At 36.3% G+C, this 16,353-nt stretch overlaps 1 protein-coding gene and 1 long non-coding RNA gene across 5 annotated transcripts in view; one reads left to right on the top strand and one right to left on the bottom strand.

The window, feature by feature from the left end:
* MOB1B (MOB kinase activator 1B) overlaps positions 1 to 16,353 on the bottom strand; it is a 56,478-nt gene that overhangs the window by 7,344 nt on the left and 32,781 nt on the right. For both annotated transcript variants that reach the window (XM_038556285.1, XM_038556286.1), the window contains exons 2-5: positions 14,504 to 14,670; positions 9,474 to 9,567; positions 3,773 to 3,906; positions 1,460 to 1,623 (exon numbers count right to left, since the gene is read on the bottom strand). In XM_038556285.1, the coding sequence (XP_038412213.1) occupies positions 1,460 to 1,623; positions 3,773 to 3,906; positions 9,474 to 9,567; positions 14,504 to 14,670 (559 nt within the window). The remainder of the gene's footprint in view (positions 1 to 1,459; positions 1,624 to 3,772; positions 3,907 to 9,473; positions 9,568 to 14,503; positions 14,671 to 16,353) is intronic.
* On the top strand, positions 13 to 1,763 carry LOC102152328. 3 transcript variants are annotated; one of them, XR_005369083.1, is made up of 3 exons: positions 13 to 215; positions 837 to 976; positions 1,218 to 1,763. It is a non-coding gene; the product is annotated as an uncharacterized LOC102152328 (long non-coding RNA). The 3 variants fall into 3 exon arrangements; XR_005369081.1 differs by having other exon boundaries at positions 14 to 215; positions 840 to 976; positions 1,218 to 1,759; XR_005369082.1 differs by having other exon boundaries at positions 15 to 183; positions 840 to 976; positions 1,218 to 1,756.

Genomic DNA, 16,353 nt, shown 5'->3' with positions numbered 1-16,353 from the left:
TAGGCTTATATAGGCCATGGTCATACTCTCACAAACAGCTGCCATCTGACTACCCCTTAGATCTAGAGGTACCACCTATCAGAGATATCACCTTCCCTTGAAAGAATGGACCCAAGGGTAAGATCCGTGAACATGCTGAAAATACAACTGGGACCATGTGAAAAGGAAATTCTGAAGTGTCAGGTACCTAAGCACAGACCAGTGGGATCTGGGAGGTATGTTCTTTGCCCTATGGGTCCCTTACACTGTGGGGAGTACAGCTGGAGAAGGGCCAGAATAGGGTTCTATTAACAGTGAGGCCCAGGTCAGAGCGCCTCTTACTCAGTCAAAGGGTCATTGTATAACTAATGGACCTACCTTTAAGAAAGTCACAGTATCTTGAGATGTAAATAGGCTCAGATGTGGCAAATGCTGTATTTATCAATCCCCTACTATTTGGTAGCAGTTGAGAGAGAACATTACACTCTAAAAGAAGATCATATAGGGGTGCCTGGGTGGCTCAGTTTTTGGGCATCTGACTTCAGCTCAGGTCATGATCTCAGGGTCCTGGGACTGAGCCCCATGACAGGCTCTGTGCTCAGCAGGGAGTCTGCTTCTCCTTCTCCCTCTGACCCTCCCAGAGGGAGAACCCTGATTGGGTTCTCTCTCTCTGGCTCACCGTCCTTCAAATAAATAATATATTTAATAAAAAATAAATAAAAAACACAGATTCAAGACTTGGACTTCTGCCTACCATCTACTCTCTCAACCTCCACCAAAAAAAAAAAAAAAAAGCTGATCAGCTTAACCATTTCCACCTCTTTCAATCCTGCCTACTAATGATCTAATTATCATAGCAGAATGCAAATATCCAACTCCTCTTAGTCTACACCTTTGAGAACTAAAGGGAGAAGGAAGAAGAGGTCAACTGGAGTCAGAAAAAAGACTAATGGACCTCTGGAATAGCAACACTCTTTGGAACATCTTTGTTCTTCAGGTATGAGTAGTACCTAACTTAAAAATTATTCAGAATATGGTTTTTAAAAGGAGGGGGGAAAGGTGTTATATTCAAAGCCCATTTCCAGGACAGAATTTGCTGAAAAAAACAAAAACAAAAAAACATCTAGAGTAGGCAGGTATTGAGGGTTAAGGCGATTAGGAGGAATGCTAAAGAGACCAAGTTTATCTACAGGCCTGCTAAACGAGCCAGATTCCTAACTCAGCCCCCTCCATTACAGCCTGTTAACTGAAGCAAATTCAAGGCAAGACACCTCTCAGATCCATTTCAGACTGGCATGCCACCAACTTGGAGATGAATGGAATCAGAAACAAAAGGCCTTATCATCATGGCAAGCATACGAAGATAAAGGCTAGAGAGATACGGCAAATTTTATCCTAAGAGTATAGATGCGAGACTCACCCTGGAACTCTGTAGATAACTGGTTTTACTGAGTAAAAAAGGCCTCCTAATTCAACTTACCTGGACAAAAAAAATAAAGTGCTTGAAAGATGTATTGAGATGTGCTTCCTCCTGAAGCTGGATCACAGGGTCGAAATGCTGATGATAAATGTGAGCATAAACCCTAAAGAGGCGTTTGAGGATAGTTTTTGCCACAGACATGAAATTCTTCGGGAATGGGACACCTAATAAATAGATAAATAACCCTCTCTATTAACAAGAGACAAGAACAAGGTAGTATGAGTTTATCAACAAAAGGCAATATAAAGTAACAAGACGAAGCTCAAAAGTATTTGTGAATTATTACCAAATACCCACTGTACTTTTCAGAAGTTCTCAACATATCATGAATGAAAATAAACCTCAAAAGTTCCATGGAATAAGCCCCTTAAGTCTCTTATATACCTGCCACTTCAAAACGTGAAATAGATTTATGCCTAAGATGGTAATGAAGCTAAAACTCACAATTACACCCTCAGATTTCTTAACATCAAGTCTCAATATAAATATTCGTTAAGTACAATGTACTAACCTAACCATGTTCAGTTTTGTTTACAAAGCTTGCAATATGTTTTTATATTTTCTTGATGGAAATTATTTCATTACAACTCCAGGTCTACATTTATTCTGAAATTAGCTGCAGTTCCTCTCAATGAGGCTCATTGTTTTATGAATAAGAGCACTTTTATAGCAATTAAACAATTACAGACTAGAAAAATGAAAAATTCCATGTCCTTTGTTACACTGGCTAAATGAACCAAATTGGTAATACACAAGCCAAATCCTAATACTACTGGATTCAGTGTCATCACATTGCCTACCATTCATTTAAAAATATTATAGGTACCAGGGCACTTGGCTGGTTCCGTCAGCAGACCACATGACTAGGGGTTTTAAGTTCAAGCCATATGTTGGGTGTAGAGATTACTTTTAAAAAAATCTTAAAATATATATAGAGAGAGATCACAAGGAAACACAAGACAAACCAAGATGAAAGGACACTATATAAAATAGATGCTTATATTCTTTGAAAAGGTCAGTGTCATCAAGGACCAAAAAAGAATGAAGTACACATATCCCATATTTTAAAAAGTTACAGTAACATGACAAACAAATGTCAGAGATTTTCTTTTGCTATGAAGGATATTATTGGGAAATTTTGAAAAATCTGAATAAGATCTACAAATTAAATAATACTCTTGTATCATTGTTAAATTCCTGATTTTGATAGTTATACTGTGATTTCCTAAGAAAATGCACACTGAAGCATATTTGGATAAAGAGACATCATGCTTAGGAAAATGCACACTAAAGCATATTTGGATAAAGGGACATCATGCATGCAACTTACTCTCAAACAGTTCAGGAAAAAGAAAACATGAAGTTGTGGGGAGTGCAGAACGGGGTGGGGGGGAGAACAGGGATTCTTTGCATAATTCTTGTAAATTTTCTAAAAGCCTGAAATTCAGTCAAAATAAAAAGTCACAAAATATATTATGGGAGATAAAAGGAGAGGGCACTTAACCAAAATGATTATGAGGTATATAAGTAAGGCAGTCCTAAAAAACAGCCTCTTATTACAAAGGCTCCAAAGTAGTTAAGACATTCAATAAATGTGTTTAAAACAATCCATAATAATAGCAACTATTTACATTGCTGTCTCCTCTACCACACCCTTCTTCCAAACTCTAAAAGCATAAAATATACTAAAAAAGTTGTCTGTTGATAGAAGAACAAATTCTTAATTTTCTCAGAAAACACGTTATAAGAAGTTTTAGAGAGTAAAACCATATGAATTATCTAGATGTGAATAATTTCTACTTGAAAACAAATATAATTTCCTTAAGAGTAAATATAAAAAAAGCAAAAGTCACTCAAAGCAGGTAACAGGCTAACCTCTCAAATCTTGTTTCTTCTCACCTAGCTTGATTTCACAGTGTATAAGATTCACACTATCATTATAAACTCAAACTCCCTCTTTGCCACAAATACACTGTAAAACTGGAAATAAGTAATATAAGCTTGTTCCCTAAACAAGAAATGGATATGACCGTGACAGATGATACTGGCTGCCTATCCGGTATACAGTCTCTTTTTTCTATAACACAGGCCAAATTTTGTTATTATCCAAGATACACTGATATTCTCATTTAAAATTACAGGGAGGTTTAACTTAATATTCATGATAAACTCTGGTATGAAAGAGATAAAATAATTTTAAATGTAAACAATTAAAAATATTTTGATACCTATAGTAGTCTAGAGAGCCAATACGCTCTAGAAATATATAAAACTAGATAAATAATGGATTCCAATTACACAAAACAATTATACCAATTTTTGATGGAAATAATGTCTCATCATCCAACTGGTCCTGAACCCAAGTCATCAGGTAATCAATATACTTTGGTGCAGAGCACTTAATAGGCTTCTTTATGTTTGTTCCATCTGCCCAATGATACTCATATCTGTATTGGAAAGATAATAGGAACATAAAATATCAGTATATACTTATAAAAATGTGTATTTTTTAATTATATATGTATGTATATTATGAATGTACACAGGACACACGTTTTAAACAATCTGCTCCTAATAAATAAATAAATAAACAAACAAACAAACAGTCTGCTCCTCTAAATAAAGATATTTGGCATTTAAATTTAGAGTTTTTAAACTGTTACTGGACTATTTTGCATTTATCATGATCCAAACTAAGCAGATCCCATCAAACTCATTTTTTTGTAAGCTTTTCTTTAGATACTGTATTTATATTTTAGAATCATACATTGCCATAGTAGAAAATCCAGCTAACTTCCTACTTTGCTTCTCTGATAACCTTCTTTAACCTTTATGGTTGTTTTTCTCCTTCAAAAAACATATCTCCTTATGCAATACAATTCTTTTAATTTGAGACTTTAAATTTTGGATTAAGGAGAGAGAATTAATATGGAAGCTCCAAAGTAAGATGTATGAAGAGGAGAATGAGTCAATATCTGAGTACATTTGGTTGAAGAGTTAAATAATGTCTTTAAAGAAAAATGGCAGGGCACCTGGGTGGCTCAAGTGGTTGAGCATCTGCCTTTGGCTTGTGTCGTGATCCCGGTATCCTGGGATCGAGTTCTACATCAGGCTCCCTGTGAGGAGCCTGCTTCTCCCTCTGCCTATGTCTCTGCCTCTCTCTATGTCTCTCATGAATAAAAACAGAAAATCTTAAAAAAAAAAAAAAAAAAGGAAAGAAGAAGGAAGGAAGGAAGGAGGAAGGAAGGAAGGAAGGAAGGAGAGAGAAGAATAAAGAAGAAGGAAGAAGAAGAAGAAGAAGAAGAAGAAGGAAGAAGAAGAAGGAATAAGCCAGCAGAAGCCTCCCCCTTCCGCACGTACAGACTCCGCACTTCCCTCACTCCGCCTCCTCCGACGCCTCCGCCTCCTCAAGCCTCCCTCCTCCGCCTCCTCCCACTCCTCCACCGCCAGAAAGAAGAAAGAAGAAGAAGAAAAAAAGATGGCAACCCAAATAAAGATACCTATAGGATTTGGGTATTAACAGAACACTATCCTTTGATATAAACATTTAATGTACACCTACCACATGAAAAATACTTTATCAAAGAATACTGTTCTTGATCAATGGACACTAAAATGAAAGATACTTTCCATATTGTATCATACAGGAAAACAGACTGGAGAGAGGCTTGTAAATGAGTAGCTAACAGTTTAACAAAAATGGTAATAGACTTATACACACCCCACACCCACACACAAAAACAACTTGATTTTTAAGATAAGAAATAAGCAGGCAGCCCTGGTGGCTCAGCGGTTTAGAGCCGCCTTCAGCCCAGGGTGTGATCCTGGAGACCTGGGATTGAGTCCCACATCAGGCTCCCTGAATGGAGCCTGCTTCTCCCTCTGCCTATGTCTCTGTGTCTCTGCCTCTCTCTCTCTCTCTGTCTCTCGTGAATAAATAAATAAAATCTTAAAAAAAAAAAAAGAAATAAGCACACAGCTGAAACTCCAAAGCATAAAAATCTCTAAAACTACCATTTTGTTTTTTAGTTTCCAAAAGATTACTTCTACCACTTTGAATCAATTTTGTTGTTCTAACCTTGTTGCAGTCTGAACTGACAAAATGATAGGTCAGTGAGTCTAACAAAAAAGGTGAAAGAAAATATAACGGAAAAAATACAGAGTACTTTAAATGATGAAAATTATCTTGAAATCGGTTAAATAAGGAAGCTTTCCATTCTTACACCTAAACAATAAACCTAAACACAATACACCTGAAAAAACATTCTAACAGCACGTCTTACTGCCAACCCTGGGCAACAGGACTGACTGTCAAGTCTACTTTGAAGGTCTCCAAAAGGAGATTCCCCAACATTTGGCATTCTGTTCCACTGTTTAATCACTCTCACAGTCAAGAGATTCTTCCTAAATTAAAGCTAAAATCCTGAGGGAGACTTAAGTTTGTTCTCGTTCTAGGAGACAGAGACCACAAATGGTGGAACTTTTAGCATCATTATTCTTCACTTAAAGACAGGGATTCATCCATGTTTTCTCCCACATATTAAGAAATCTTAACATTTTTGCCTTCCATCCCAATCATATTTTTCATTTTGTTAGTGATAAGGTGTTACATATTCATTTTTAAATGCAGAAATCAAAAGCAGACACAGTTGACCTAAAAATCATTTCCAATATTCTGAAGCTTTTTAAAACATACTTTGAATATGCTAGTGTTTTTTGAGAAATAAAACTACATACTGCTTATACTTCTACAGTCTAGAACTATGATTTCCTGATCCTTTTTTTTTCTTTTTTCATGTTTCTACTTAAGTGACTTCATCCTGTAACTCTATTTTACCCACATTGATTTTTTTATTCCATTTTGACAGATCATTCTCTTCGAAATGTATTTCTGTCATCATGGTATGAACGGCAAAATATTCATCATTTCTTGGTTAATAATAACAAAAAATAACTGACAAAATCCTCTGAGCCATCACTTAATAACACCCTGCACAGAGCCTATACTAAGCTACTAACAAATGCCTCTCCTTGGTAAATCCCAAGCATCATCTGCTAACAACAGCAAAGCACAATGACCACTGCATCTTGTCAGCCCTAATAATGGACAAAACTTAAGATTCTCAAAATAAAAAAAGGAAGGAAGGGAGGGAGGGTAAGTAGGAGAGGAGGGAAGAAGGGAAGGAAAGAAAGAATAAAAGGATGAAAGAAGAAAAGAAAGATCATTTTTTGTTTTTGTAGTATCGAGAGCCTGCATCTGTCACTTTGAAGAATTATGTATATTCTTCCTAACTAGCCATTTAGTTAAGGTTTCTGTGGGGAAAGTGATCACAGCAGTATTCTAAGTGGCAGTAATCCTCCCTAGTTCACAGGAACAGGATATTGGTATAATATCAGAAAACCTCACAATAAAATACTAGTCAATTTCAAAGGGGTGGGGAATGACAAATTTGAAATAAAGAAACCTTGCAGATGCTAAGATGATAAAGTAATCAGGGTTAGCATCACCAATGATGCGATGGCTGACATTATATGCCCCTTGATATGATTCACTGAGAAAAAAATTATGGTGTCCTGTCAAGAATGCATAGCCTAAATGTGGTCATAAGGAAACAGCAGACAGACTAGACTCTGCAGGGGTTCCCAAGATCACCCCCAGGTATGATGATCTGCTAAGAGGTCTCACACAACTCAGCACACAGTTGTACTCAGAGCTATGATTTATTATAGTGAAAGAACACAAACCAAAATCAGCAAAAAGAAAAAACAAATGAAGCAAAATTCAGAGAAAATCAAGCACAAGTTTCCAAGAGTCTTTTCCCAGTGGAGTCACAGGGCCACACTTAAATTCCTCCAAGACTCAGTTATGGTAACACATGTTAAATAATGTCTAGCTAGTAAGCTCATCAGAGACTCAATGTCCAGGTTATATTTATTGAGGATGGTCAAGTAGGCATCTTCTGGGTGCAGGCACCTAATAAAATTCTAGATTCCCAGAAGGAAAGCATTAACTATACTGTCTGTACAAAGAGTTTAAGCACTATGAGCCAGTCTTAACAGTTAGGAAGGTGGGAACTCTTCTGAAAACCAAGTTCCCAGTTGCTATCCATGGATCAGTTTTGAATATAGGCCTTTCAAGAGGTCTGCTTTGTTAACTCTTTTCTATATAAAGGGCAATACCAGAAAAAGATTGAGGAATTATTTCAAACTGAAGGTACCTGAAGACGTAAGTCAAATAAATGCAATACATATTCCTAGATAGGATCCTGGATCCTGGACCAAAAAGGGAAAACTAAGATACTGTTGAAGCAGTAATGAAATGTGAATGGGGTCTGTGGACTGGAAGGAGTGACTTGGAGGGTTTTGTATACTGGTTATGTAGAAGAGTACCCTTGCTTTTGGGAAATCCATGGTTGAATATGAAGGGGTAAAGAGGCCTTACTGTCTACAATTTGCTCAAAAGGTTCAGAAAAGAATACTGTTAAGGAGTATACACACAGAGTAGGTGACAAAGCAAATACAGTAAAATGTTAATAACTGGGCAATCTGTTGTGAAAGAGATATGGGAGTTCCTTGTGCTCTCTGGCAACTTTTCTGTACACTTAAAATTATTATAAGTTTCAAAGTTTGAAATAGTCTGAAAATAAGTTCTTTCAGACAAATTACCTTAAGAAATATTCAAATCATATTCTTTTCAACATCTTTGATGATGGCAAACTTTCAGGCCTCTTTAAAAGAACTGGATTCCAAGAAACATCTAAACTCGTTTGGAATTAATTTGAAAGACAAGGCAGACAACTCCAACTAGGTAATACTTTGCTCAATAGGTGAATTGGTTTAAAAAAAAAAAAAAAAAGTAAAGTAGGACTATGAAGTACTAAAACTGCATCTCCTGGGTAGTTAGCAATCTGACTCTGACACTCCAATTTATAAGTCACCAAAAGTATTCTACAATAATTGATTAGCAAACTAAGGTCACAACTTATAATGATAACACTCCTAAGCATGAGTAAGTTTGGGCAGTGTTGTTTTGGTTTGATATTTCTATCTTGAATGTAATGGGGGTATAGGATATACTTTATAAAAAAGCACTAAAAAATTAAAACTTCCCTGTCTTTATGTCTTATAAGTATCAATTAATATTTCTTATAATAAAATAATATTTTGTTATTATTGTATGTAGCAAGTAAGAGTAGTGGCACTACAATCAAAGAGACATGGATTTCAATACTGGTTCTGCCTACTTACAGATAATAATAGGTCCTTGGACATGTTACTTAACTTTCTCAGTCTCCATTTCTTTTCTTACCTCATAAGGTTGCTATATGAAATAAAAGATGAAATGCATGAAAGGCTTAACATTTTAGGTGAACACTAAATAAATTGCACCAGTCATTGTTATTATCAGCCATAAAAATAATAAAATCCAGTTTCAAAAATTTATTGATCCAAGCAAACATTTACCAAGTGCTAACTAGGTGGCAGGCACTGTTCTTACATCAAAGGGGATTTAAATGAAGAAGGAATCTAATAAGTTAAATAAGACACGTGTAAATAGTAGTACTATAACAAAGAAGTGTAATCACAATGACAAAGAAGCTAAATAGACCAAATTTAGTCTGAAAAAATCAAAAAGTTTCATAAACAAGGAAACATTTGATGTGGGCCGTGCAGATGGGTAAGATTTCTTGAAATATTACCAAAAAATGATTGGAGGGAGATGGGAAGAAAAGAAAAGTATCCAAGAGAATAATGGAATGTGCAGGTTTTCAGAGTGTAAATAATGGAGGAAATAAGCATTTCCAGTAATCTAGTTTGGATTGACCAGAGGAGATTCATAAGCAAACTTATACTAGGAGGGCAATAAAGCTTGGGCTAAGAAATCTGGACTTTAATATATCAGTCATTAGTGAACCACTGACGGAGATCCTCAGTAGAGAAATTATATGGTCAGAAACTTCTTATCTAAGAATTTTTAAGAAAAAACGAGAATTAATCATGAACCGTGTCTTACTTTGGGCCAGCTGACATCACTGGACAACTTTCCTCTGTACAGAAATCTGTGATTGTTCCATAAAGCATATTAATCTGATTGAAGAAATCCACAGCTGCAAAGTAAAATATCAGTTATGAGTAAAAAATTAAATTTTAATTTTACTCAAGCAGAATCCTAGATTTATCAGTGTTCTTTCTTCTACAAAGAAGAGATGAAAAGTATACACAGGAATTACAATATTTGGCTACTCTGAAATTAGGGGCTCTGTTTATTAAGTGACTCCCTTAAGAGGGTTAAAAAAAAAAAAAGCACAGCGTGGGAGAAATCCTTTGCAACACATATAACCAACAAAAATTTGGGGGCACCTGGGTGGTTCAGTCAGTTAAGCAGCCAATTCTTGATTTCAGTTCAGGTCATGATCTCAGAGTTGTAAGATGGAACCCCACATCAATGTGGAGTCTGCTTAAGATTCTCTCTCTCTTTCTCTGTCTCTCGGGCAGCACCGATGGCCCAGCGATTTGGCGCTGCCTTTGGCTTGGGGTGTGATCCTGGAAACCCGGGATCAAGTACCACGTCGGGCTCCCTGCATGGAGCCTGCTTCGCTCCCTCTCCCTCTGCCTGTGTCTCTGCCTCTCTTTCTGCCTCTCTTTCTCTGTCTTGTCATGAATAAATAAAATCTTAAAAAAAAAAAAAAAAAAAAGATTCTCTCTCTTTCTCTCCCTCCCTCCACCTCCACATACACACCCTCGCTCATATGCTTTCTCTCAAAAAAAATTTTTTTGTATTCAGAATATATATAAAGAATTCCTATGGATCAAAAAGAAAAAGACAACATAGGGATCCCTGGGTGGCGCAGCGGTTTGGCGCCTGCCTTTGGCCCAGGGCGTGATCCTGGAGACCCGGGATCGAATCCCATATCAGGCTCCCGATGCATGGAGCCTGCTTCTCCCTCTGCCTGTGTCTCTGCCTCTCTCTCTCTCTCTCTCTCTGTGACTATCATAAGTAAATAAATAAAAATTAAAAAAAAAAAAAAAGACAACATAGTAGAAAAATGTGAGACAGTTTTTTTTTTTCTTTAATTTATTTATTCCTGAGAGAAAGAGACAGAGAGAGAGAGAGAGTCAGAGACACAGGCAGAGGGAGAAGCAGGCTCCATGCAGGGCGCCCGACGTGGGACTCAATCCCGGGTCTCCAGGATCAGGCCCTGGGCTGAAGATGGCGCTAAACCGCTGAGCCACCCGGGCTGCCCTGTGAGACAGTTTTGAACCAGCACTTAACAAAAGAAGTTTCCAAATGGTCAAAAGCACATGAAAAGACATTGGCAATCATGGAATTACACATTTCAGTGATAGTGGGATGCCATTCCATAGCCATCAAAAAAGTTAAAATGTATTTGAAATACAAAGCTAAGAATATCCAACATATTCTAAAAGAACAAGATGAACATTAAAATTTATAAAGCACAATGAAGAAAACACTGTGGTCTTAGTAGACCAATGGAACAGAATGGAGACCAGAAACAGGTGAGTTTAGAATAAACAGCAATCACAGAAGCATATTAGTTTCAGGTGTACAATACAGTGATTCAATAATTTTAAACATTATTCAGTGCTTATCACATAAGATGTACTCTTAATCCTCTTTGCTTATTTCACCCCTCCCCCAACCCACCTCCAGAAATATATATATATATATATATATATATATATTTTTTTTTTTTAAAGATCTTATTTATTGGGATCCCTGGGTGGCGCAGCGGTTTGGCGCCTGCCTTTGGCCCAGGGCGCGATCCTGGAGACCCGGGATCGAATCCCACGTCGGGCTCCCGATGCATGGAGCCTGCTTCTCCCTCTGCCTATGTCTCTGGCCTCTCTCTCTCTCGCTCTCTATCATAAATAAATAAAAACTAAAAAAAAAAAAAAGATCTTATTTATTTATTTGAGAGTGAGAGACATAGTACAAACATGAGCAGGAGGAACAGTAGAGGGAGAGGCAGAAGCAGAGGGAAGCAGGGAGTCTGATGCAGGGCTGATTCCAGGACCCTGGGATCATGACCTGAGCTGAAGGCAGAGGCTTAACTGAGCCACCCAGGCGCCCCCACAAATATATTTCTTAAGAAGAATACAAAAAGGACTAATTGTAAAGTAGAGCTTTCTATGTTTCACTGGATTTACTCCTAGGTTTTTTATATTTTTGATGCTATTTATAATTTTTATATTGACTCCACTAGCAATCTTATTAAATTTACTTATCAGTAATAATAATCTTGGGATAGTAATAACAATCCTAATATTTTTGTTTTCAACATTCATTTATATTGACTATGAATGAATATGCTTTCTTCCAAGAGAAATTAAGAACACAATCCCACTGGGGCACCTGGGGGGCTCAAGTCAATTAAGCATCTGACTCTTGATTTAAGCTCAGGTCATAATCTCACAGTGGTGAGATCGAGCACCACACCAGGCTCTGCCCTGGGCATGGAGCCTGCTTAAGATTCTTTCTCCTCCTCTCCTGCCCCATCCTGCTCACGTGAAAAAAAGAAAACAATCTCACTTATCTTTGCACCAAAAATAATAACATGCCTAGGAATAAACCTAACCAAAGAGGTGAAAAACCTATACTCTGAAAACTATAAAATTGATGAAAGAAATTAAAGATGACATAAAGTAACAGGAATGTCTTGGAAGGATATGGATTGGAAGAATAAATATTGTTAACATGTCTATGCTACCTCAGATCAATTTAGAGATTTAATGTGATCAAAATACCAGAGAACTAGAACAAACAATCCAAAAATCTGTATGGAACCACAAAAGATCCTGAATAGCCAAAGTTATCTTAAAAAAGAAAAGCAAAGCTGGACATATCACACTTCCAGACTTTAAGGTGTATTACAAAGCTGTAGTAATCAAAACACTATGGTACTTGCACCAAAATAGACGCATGGATCCATAGAACAGAAGAGGAAACCCAGAAATAACTACACAATTATATGGTCAATTAATCTCTGATGAAGCAGGAAAGGATATGCAACGGGAAAAAGATAGTCTTTTCAACAAATGGTACTGGGAAAACTAGTCAGCTGCGTGCAAAAGAATGAAACTGAACCACTTTCTTACACCAAAAACAAAAGAAACTCAAAATGGATTAAAGACCTAAATATAAGACATGAAACCATAAAAATCCTAGAAGACAGCACAGGCAGTAATGTCTCTGACTTAGAGGAGAGCCACATTTTTCTAAATATGTCTCCTGAGGCAAGTGAAATAAAAAAAATAAATAAATAAACTAATGGAACTACAACAAAAGAAACAGCTTCTACACAGCAAAGAAAACCATCAACAAACTAATAGGCAACTACTGAATGGGAGAACATATTTGCAAATGCCATATCTGATAAAGGATTTGTATCCAAAATATATAAAGAACTAAAAAATTCAACATCCAAAATATAAATAATCCAATTAAAAATTGGGCAAAACACATGAACAGACATTTCTACAAAGACATATAGATGGACAACAGACACGTGAAAAGATGTTCATCATCACTTATCACCAGGGAAAGACAAATCAAAACTACAATAATCATCTCATACCTGTCAAAATGGCTAAAATCAACAAGAAACAACAGCTGTTGGCGAGGATGTGGAGAAAAGGAACCCTCATGCACTGCTGGTGGGAAGGCAAACTGACATAGCCACTGGAAGACAGTAAGGAGGCTCCTCAAAAAACTAAAAATAGAATTACCATATGGTCCAGTAATTCCACTACTGAATATTTACCCAAAGTATACAGAAATACTAATTTGAAAAGATATATGCACCCCTATGTTTATTGCTGCATTATTTACAAAAGCCAAAATAAGGAAGCAACCCAAGTGTCCATTCAAAAATGAATGGATGAAGAAGACATGGTGTGTGTACATGTATTTCATTATATATATAATGAGATACTACTCAGCCACAAAAAAGAATGAAATCTTACTACCTGCAACATGGACGTATCTACAGAGTATAATGTTAAGTGAAATAAGCCAAAGACAGACAAATACCATATGGTTTCACTCATATATGGAATTTAAGAACTGAAATCAAAGAAAAGAGACAAACCAAGAAACAGACTCTTAAACTATAGATAACAAACTAGTGGTTGCCAAAGAGGAAGCAGTGGTGGAGGATGGAACAGGTGAAGGGCATTAAGAGTACACTTATCCTGATGATCAGTGGGTAATGTACAGAATTAGTGGAACACTCTATTGTACATCTGAAACTAATATAACACTGTATGTTAACTACACTGGATTTAAAATTTTTTTAAAAGTCTGCCCGAAAATACAAGAGTATCTCATAAATGTATTTTACTAATTTCATAAGATCACTATCAAACTGCCTTAAAAAAAAAAGCATAATACAGACAAATAACTGAGTATGCTACTAAAAGAGGCAATTTAGTATAGTGGCTAAAATGTAGATTCTACTTGTCATGATAAGCAACAAGTGATATATGGAGTGCTGAATCACTATACTGTATACTTGAAACTAATACAACGCTGTATGTTAACTGGAATTAAAATTAAAACTTAAAAAAGAAGTGTAGTCTCTAAAATTCTAAAATATATTTAAGCCCAGGTTCTATTATTTGATAGCTGTATGACCTAGGCAAATAACTAATCTTTCTGTCTCACCTTATCTATATTAAACTGAAATAATAATAGTAACTACATCACGAGGCTATAAAGATGAAATAAAAATAATCCATATAGAAAGGATAATAGACATAGAATTAGTGTTCCGTAAATATTAATTGCTGCTGTTATTTTTTTTCCACTGAAGATGGTAAATCTATGCTTTGTATTATAAGGGGAGATAAAGATGTCATAAAATTCCATATTCACAAATAAAATAAAGGCTAAAGTGGATTGAAGTATCACTATACTGTGACATTAGGTTGCTAACTAGATCCCTGAACAGACAACAACCCAACACTCACCTACGATGAGGCTACTAACCTAATGTAAAGTCTACTGAGACACAGGCTACTTACTGTTCACTGCAACCCATTCATTTAGATCTTCCCCTTCAGGAAGCATGACAGCCATCCGGAGATTGCCACTACCAAGTGTAGCTTCTGCATGCTTTAAGAGCTCATATTGGTGAGAACCCTCTGGAATGTTCTTCTTTGGTTTAAACGTTTTAGAGGAGCGGCTACCACTATAAATAGAAGAGGAAAAAAAAGAACCTCAGTATTTAAGGCATGACTTTCAACAAAATATACTCTATTGTACTACTGAATAAAATAACATTGAGGTGATCCTAAAGTCTACAAATAAATAGACCTAAACTGTACTGGCTGCATTAAATCCCAGCAAAATAACTGTTAGAGCCACAATTTTGATACCCAAAACTTCTACAAACCTTCTTTACATTCCCTAAGGCAACTCCTAAAGAGAAAAATAATTTCTAGCTATAATTAATCCAGTTTTTCACAATAAATTAATGACTCGGGGGCAGCCCCAGTGGCTCAGCAGTTTAGCGCCACCTTTGGTCCAGGGCATGATCCCAGAGATCAGGGATCGAGTCCCATGTGGGGCTCCCTGCATGGAGCCCGCTTCTCCCTCTGCCTGTGTCTCTGCCTCTCTCTCTCTCTCTCTCTCTCTCTCTCTGTGTGACTATCATAAATAAATAAAAATTTAAAAATAAATAAATAAAAAATAAAATTAATGACTCAGGATTATAGGTTGTAATCAATAAAAACAAAAAGTACTTCTGTGATTGTTTTTGGTCATTTCATTCCTTTTCACCTCTATTTTAAGTCTCTCATCCTACTACAAATAATTTATTTACTTCATTAAAGATACAGTTTTATGTCAATAAAACACAAAAATCCTAGACTGAGAAAGAGAAGTTACATGTTCTGTTCAATTATAGGAAGCATCAGCAATCTTAATCAAGAATTCCACAGATGCAGATAAATAGCTAGACATTAATAAGGTTGACTTACTCAAATTTCTGAATTTGTGTGGATACATACGTGCATTTTTTATTTTTTTACGTGCATTTTTTAAATGGATCAAATGAAACTAGTCTTAGAAAAGGTCTTAAGAGTTTTTAAGAGGTGGATTCTTCTGCTAATGCTATCAAATTCTTATCAACTGTATTATATCCCAGTCATCCCTTCTCAACACTTCCCTCTTCTCTTCATATAAAAAGGAACAGTTAAGAAAGAATGAATTAGACAAGGCTGGGTAAGTGGAAAGTCTGTAAAGTTTAATGTTACTAAATCCATATCACCAAAACATTCAGACATGTGAACTTATGAATATGAAAGGGGAATTCCAAAAAGAACACATGAAAATAGTTAATATTCTCCAAGCTCTCCACAGCTTTTCACTTACTACCCTCTTCTCCCAAGCTTACCCCCGTGATCTCTCCTGTTTTCCCCAAGATAAAGGGTACTTCTCAATGCTGCTTACATATTATAGTCATCTGATGCGCTTTCAAAAAGTACTGAGGATTCCTGAGAGAATCTACCAGTCAACCCAAATATCCAATTCAAATTACAAGTATTTTTCATTCTAAGACAATGGCATTCTCCTTTACACCGAAGTCTCTCCTCAGGTGTTCAGTTGGAGTAAACTGAGGTTCCTCAACTCTAACACTGCCTCCTCTCCCTGCCAGTATTTTTACTTAACAAGGTAAAAGCCCCAATCAGACATTACTACTCTGCTTAAAACCACTCAGTGGTTTTCCAGTGATCTCAGATCAAATCCAAATGTCAAACATTAGACACAGGCCCAGGACCAATACTAGAGTGCAGAAACTCTTCTTCAGTTTAACCAGATGATGCTTTAAACACCACAAAGAAGTTTTAAAAATTACACTTTGGGTTTTTTT

Source organism: Canis lupus, chromosome 13 (assembly GCF_011100685.1).
Source record: "Canis lupus familiaris isolate Mischka breed German Shepherd chromosome 13, alternate assembly UU_Cfam_GSD_1.0, whole genome shotgun sequence".
Classification (NCBI taxonomy): Eukaryota; Metazoa; Chordata; class Mammalia; order Carnivora; family Canidae; genus Canis; species Canis lupus.
The sequence above is the reverse complement of the archived record's forward strand: the minus strand, read 5'-3'. Positions and strand labels throughout refer to the sequence as shown.